Genomic DNA, 6,410 nt, shown 5'->3' with positions numbered 1-6,410 from the left:
TGGCCAAAACACCCCCTCCCAACAAATTCTCAATCATCCCAAGATCATTTACACATGGATCTTCCTAACTTCTGATTACGTCCAGTCAATATATATTGGCTCACCAAGTCACCATATACAAAGGAAAAAAATAATGGGCGAGTTTTGAAGAGAACACACAATGCATAACTATATCTACAAACACATGAACTTGACTGCAAACAACCCAAAGACTGAAAGTCACGGGTCGGTTACAATCCTAATTGTCAATTAACAAACCTGATATTATTGTACTAGTTTTTTTTTCATATTCATACGCGTATAATATGACCCCCAAAAAAAAAAGATTCCCCGTTGATGTATACAGATATTTTTATAAGGTGCGACACAACTACTAGATTAAGACTACACACGGTTGTTCACTCATTTAACGAACAAATTATCTAGAAGCAATAATTTTTTCTTCTAATTTTCAACAACAATAATGTCCCATTTGTTAGCACATTCTAGTCGAGATTTATGTGCGTTTCATTTAGTACACACGTTACAGCCAAATCCCATTTTGACCAGTTAAGTAGTAGTAGTACACTCTAAAGTTTCATAATAATCTATAAATTTTCTACTAAGATAAATCAATCTAAATTAGGGGTGTTTGTTTCTTGCTTAATATGTTTGGTTAATGATAATTGAAAACTTGAATCCCAGTGATCGGATTGGATCACTAATTTAGTATTGTGGAATAATAAAATCATTCCTTAAGTAAATCAAATCCACCATATATCTTGAATTTTTATTTCATACACATTTCTATTAAATGTTCAGTGTTTTAAAAAACTCAATCCATTTATAAGACAGTTTAATCTTTAAAAATGTTTAATCACCTGATTAGTATAGAAAAATTTAATAGTGCAGAAAATTTGAACATTTTTGAAAATGCTCATTTTTTAATGATAGTAATTGATACCTCGCAATCTATAAACTTAGAATATAAATACATTATTTCTAAAAAAAGCAAAAAGAAAAAACAAAAAATGTAAGGAGAGTAGTTGCAGACTTGCAGTTGGAAAATACACAATGGTGAGAAAATGATTAGGAAACAATAATAATACAATTGACAGTAGGACAGTCAGCTAGTTACAGCTAACTCTCAGTCCAATATTTTTGATACTACTACACTACATGCAGATGCAGTCAACTCTAGATGCTCGTTTTGTATATAACGACAAAACAAGGAAGTATAGCCCTCGGATTAGCCACATGCAACTCCTCCATATTCGAAAACACGCCACCTAAGCCAGCCACCGAGTCATAAGCCGAGCCACCATTCAAAGCCGCCGCACTACTTTCTTCACTAGCCACTTCATCCTCGCTTCTCTTCACTCTCCCAGCAATCACACGACACACAAGCATTGCCCTACGTGTGTCCGTACTGTTCAGACAGTCGTGGGCCCTGCCACTGCTCGCTGTAGTACGCACTCCTTTGTTATCCACCTTTCTATCTTGAAAGCCGTGCCTGATGACTGTACATACGCCGCAGCCAGGTACGGAGCCGCATAAGCTGGACGAGCCGTGCGCGCCGAGCGAGCACGTGAGGGTAGTGCAGTGGAAACGAAGTAACTCGTTTCCGTCGGCGGCGCACCTTGGATCTTTTTTGGTGTTTGTGTTGGCTCGGAACTTGACGGCGTCACGACAGTCTTCGAATTTTTGGATGGTTCGTTTAGTGTTGTGGACTTTTAGGATGCGTTCGATGATGCAGATTGGGCTGTCTTTTTTTAGCCAGCTTGATTTGAAGATTATTTCTACGATGTTTCGACCCGAATCTTCTGGTCCCAGCTCCGAAACTGTCACAAAATTTACACCCCGACATTATTATACAGATCATACAGATCAATGCGTGTGTCAGTGTGTACCAATTTACATACTATATGTTAAGGATTTAGTGAGTTTGTAGCGTACTGGATCGCAATTATTATAATAAATTATACGTTTTTACATGCGGTAGAATTTTTTATTAGAACACAAAGAGTCTTGTATTTGTATGTACTATAAATTTTTGTATAATATAATATGTTATAACAATCGATTGCTCCGCAATTTATAAATAAAATCTAAGTGTCCCAACTTGTGTTATTCAATCAAAAACTTGCAATTCTGCCACCTAATCGCACTTAATTGTCTAGTTAGCTTATTGTATTGGCTAGTTGTGTCTATTAGTAATATAATAAATCGAACTGAATTAATATAAATTGAATGAAAGCATTGACCTTGCGTTCAGAGAAATTAAATGTCTACAGTGCAATAGTAGATGTAAGATGGAGTAATAACTGACAATAACGTAATAAATACAAAATTTTAATTTTGTGGGGAAATCCAAGCAGAGAACAGGAACAGATAGTTGAAAGATGTAAAAGAGTAAATTAATTTCATGAACAACGACACAGTAATAAACTGAGAATATGTATGTATTAAATGCGAGGCAAAACAATAGTACCACCCTGCAGAAATTAAAGAGTGCTGGTTGAAATGTTAACGAAGATTTCAAATTCAACTTACCAGCCCTATATAGTTGAAGTGGAAGACTATATTTTAATGAATAATACTACGTTCACAGAATTGTTCACAGAAAAATTTACAGAATGATGTACTTACCAGCATGTCGAACAGCTTGATGAAGTTCTAAGCTTTCAATTTTTGGAAAAACCTCGCCGCACTCCGGGCAAGCACATACAGTACTCCTTGGACTCGGATACCTGCAACAAGTATGATGCTTAATAATTTTTTAACGAGTAATGTTAGATAAACCAAAATTTAAATTTATTTAAAATTGGATTGGATATAATGAACAGAAAATAATAAAATCAAGAACATGCACCTGCTAGGATCAACTATCATATGAGCCACATGACATTCATAGCACCCAGAAAGTTTCCTGAACTGCATGCCTCTAGAAGATGACCTGCAAGAGCCGCCACCATTTGATCTGACAGAAGTAGTACTGCTCATATTGGACCTGGAAGAGGATGAGTTGTTAACAGTTTTCCGGCGAATGAGTCCGGTTTCCTGGCCAACAGTGCTACTGTCCGGTGAGTTATCAGCTCTGTGTACAACTCTACTAGTGTTTCCATGAACAACATCTTTAAAAGTACATATTGAGCTGCAAGACCCTAGTTTCGAGTACCCGGAAGAAGTGTTTTTGTCAATTTTCTTGGAAGAAGCAGGATCATGGACCTTGGAACCTTCCAATTGTTTGCAAGTGAGCAAGTTCTTGATTTGGTCCCATGAAGAAGGCTGTTTTATTTGCTTTTTCTTGCGTTTGGATGAGGAGGAGGAGGAAGAGGAGGGTTGTTTGTGTTTGTTGGATTGTGATGAGGCTTCTTGGAAAGTGAGAAGTGCCATGAAAAGAAGAGAGAAGATACAAGAAACAAAGAGGTGTTGCAGAAGAGAGCTGGCTGGATTAGTAGTTTAATGGAGAGAGGGGAGGGTAGGAACTTGAGGTGAGTATATAATGAATGTTAAGGAGATGGTGGGTCTTTTTCTTTGTAAGTGTGTACTCATATTCTCTATTCTACTTGGTTTTATGTTATTTTGTGATTTACATTTTCACCCATAATATCATGCCCTTCTTATATTAGTTTGATTAATTAGTGAGCATGTTTATTTGTTTGGTATGTATGGTGTAACTAGTTTACAAATTCTCAATGCAGAGACTCCTTTAAATTTTTGATAGGTTCCCAAAACAATTTTAAATGACATGCAATTGGTTATAACAAAATTCAACAAAAATGGATTTTTTTGCATATTCCGACCACGTTAATATTTTTTTTTGGCACCACACAGTCAGGTTACTTGAAAATAATTTTCTGTATCCAATTCTGCACGCGTAGTGCTCCTCATATTTCTATTTTGATTAATAACATCCATTTGAACAATTTTGATGGCTAATTAAATTATTATATACTCGTTGAGTTGAATTATAATCAATCAAATACATTGATTAAAGAAAAGTAGTAAGAGTAATACACTCAAACGACCTTGTATTGTTATCTATATAAAACAAAGTAGTACTGCTTGGTTCACTAGCTTGACTATAAATTGTTAATGACATAGGGCATGCTTGATTATAGGATAATATACACTAAGAAACTACAAATTGACATACTAATCGATTAATTAAGTCAGCAATTGTGAAATTTAATACGCAAATCCCATATCATAGCTGACTATAATGTACTTTTATACTCCAAAATGAAGTTAATGAGTTCCATGATTATAATTAAGTATTACGCAGGCATATTGACTTAATGGTTTACTTGGGAGTCTATAGTTTAGTGGGGGAAAAGAATTTAAGAAATTGAGGTAGTGGTGCATCTGAGTTCTATACTAACTAATTGTGAGTTGGCCTTGATTTCAAGACCTAAACCATAGGCATGTGAACATTTGGAGGATCTGTTTGGCTTGTTCAAATAATTAAAGCATGCTTGATGCTTTCTGCATGGTGCTATTTCCTTTGTATTTTTCCCTCCCTTTTTCTGTAAAGGTAGTGTATTTTTTGACATTCATTTCACACATCTACCGATGTCACCCTTTCTGGTGACCTGAATCTCTGGATCTCAATGTACATATATGTCTAATTTGATGAACATTTTTGTGAATAGATTCAACATAAAAAATTGATGTGAATGTAGAAGGTCGATGACACTTTATAGGCATCTTTCATCTACAAAAGTTTTCCTGAACGGATTATTTTCTAACAATCGTTGGACGTGTACCCAGCCCTGGGAAGAAGAATTTAAGCTGTGCTGTTTAATATCTGCAGTTGTAGTTCTTTGAGTTTTTGGTTTAGGTAGGCAGTCCAATTAAGCTGCGACCAATAAGATGAAACAGTTAGACCATGGACCTACTACACAAAGGAAGATGGAGAGAGTACAGTAAATGTACATACCAACTCAACCCACGCTTAAATGCAGATCTGGAACTTGAATATACTATTTATCTCCACCTGATTTATCCCATGCTCAGTACATTTAGTTTACCTCTCTCCTCATTAGACTTTCATCCATTCAGGGTAACTCAGCTGATTGAGATCGAAACTTTAGGTGTTTATCACCTTAAAGTCCTAAGTAGCTTCGATTTTAAATGAATGCTCAGATTTAAATAGCGAATTATGACTGTGAAATGTTGTGCTAGCTCAATTCAGGATTAATCAAGACCAATACATGATTAATGAAAAACAGGTTCCCCGTTTTTGAAGTTTGTTTCGGTCTTTAGCTAGGATAGTTATTTAATGACACAATTTCTCATTACAGACATGAAGAAAGAATATACTAATAGTTATGCAAGAATCAGAACTTTTTCAGTCGATCGAGCCGGGCATGCCATTTTGTGCATTACATAGCCTTGTCATATGAATCACTGAATCTTTGGTGTAGTTATGGTGCAAAAAGAAGGCATAGTGCGTTGGTGTATATCCTTGAAATAATTTCCCCCATCACCATCTAATTACAAGTTAACCCACTCAACATTACTTATTCTTGGCACTCTAGCTCTTGGCACCATACGAGTTTGGAACATATTTGCAAGTAATAGTCTAGCTAGGCCACCGCACTCACCTATACATATTTGATATACCCATTCCCGTACTCCATCCATCTGCCTCTATTACTTTGTCATACATTTATAGTATCCGAATCCTTGACAAATTATTGTTATAATCATTTATCAATCATCACAATTCCTTTTATCGTTTTTAGATTTAACACTTAATTTTTTATGTGAATGCAAATCTTTTTCTATAATTGATCATCAATCGACATAAAACGCTTGTCAGGAACCGGCTACCAAGCCGTATATATTACCCTCTGGTCCATAAGTAATGTCGGTACATAGACAAAATTAACATCATATCTACGCTGAATAATATCTTGTCGATACCTTTATAAACATTAATAAAATTGTTTTTAGCACTCCAATATAGGATGTCGATTCAAAAATTAAAGAAAATGTCTTTTACTCAACTTAATAGTATAATGTAGTGAAGTAATCGCAGAAAGAGATGGTAATGGAATCTTGATTAGAGTTAATGGAAGTCAGATATTGTTCGGCCCAACTGTACACTTTCAAGTTGTAACAACAATATTGTATACACAATTAGGTGTTGTCTTTACGTCCGCATATCTAATTCCACACATTTTATATCAGATCCAACATTGTCCCTGTCATTAGTTTAAGTAGTTTCCCATCTCTGGTTGATTACTTATAAGTTATAACCAGGCGGTACTGAGGAATGAGGAACCAGAATCTGCCACTGGATCATACTAATATACTAATTCATAACTTAAAACATTTAAGTACGTAATTAAACAGAAGTATTTCTTGATTGTGAGCAAGGAAAACTAACGTGGTACGAGTTTGATAGGGGGATGGATGATATT

At 35.4% G+C, this 6,410-nt stretch overlaps 1 protein-coding gene across 1 annotated transcript; it reads right to left on the bottom strand.

Annotated features, from left to right (window-relative positions):
* Positions 1-1,039: 1,039 nt before the first annotated feature.
* On the bottom strand, positions 1,040-3,534 carry LOC141713441 (uncharacterized). Its single transcript, XM_074516867.1, has 3 exons — positions 2,852-3,534; positions 2,629-2,729; positions 1,040-1,820 (listed from the first exon to the last, which is right to left on the bottom strand). Exons 1-3 carry the CDS (start codon positions 3,373-3,375, stop codon positions 1,177-1,179), a joined length of 1,269 nt encoding a protein of 422 aa, XP_074372968.1. The 5' UTR covers positions 3,376-3,534; the 3' UTR covers positions 1,040-1,176.
* Positions 3,535-6,410: the final 2,876 nt, after the last annotated feature.

This window comes from Apium graveolens, chromosome 3, assembly GCF_009905375.1.
Source record: "Apium graveolens cultivar Ventura chromosome 3, ASM990537v1, whole genome shotgun sequence".
Classification (NCBI taxonomy): domain Eukaryota; kingdom Viridiplantae; phylum Streptophyta; class Magnoliopsida; order Apiales; family Apiaceae; genus Apium; species Apium graveolens.
The sequence above is the reverse complement of the archived record's forward strand: the minus strand, read 5'-3'. Positions and strand labels throughout refer to the sequence as shown.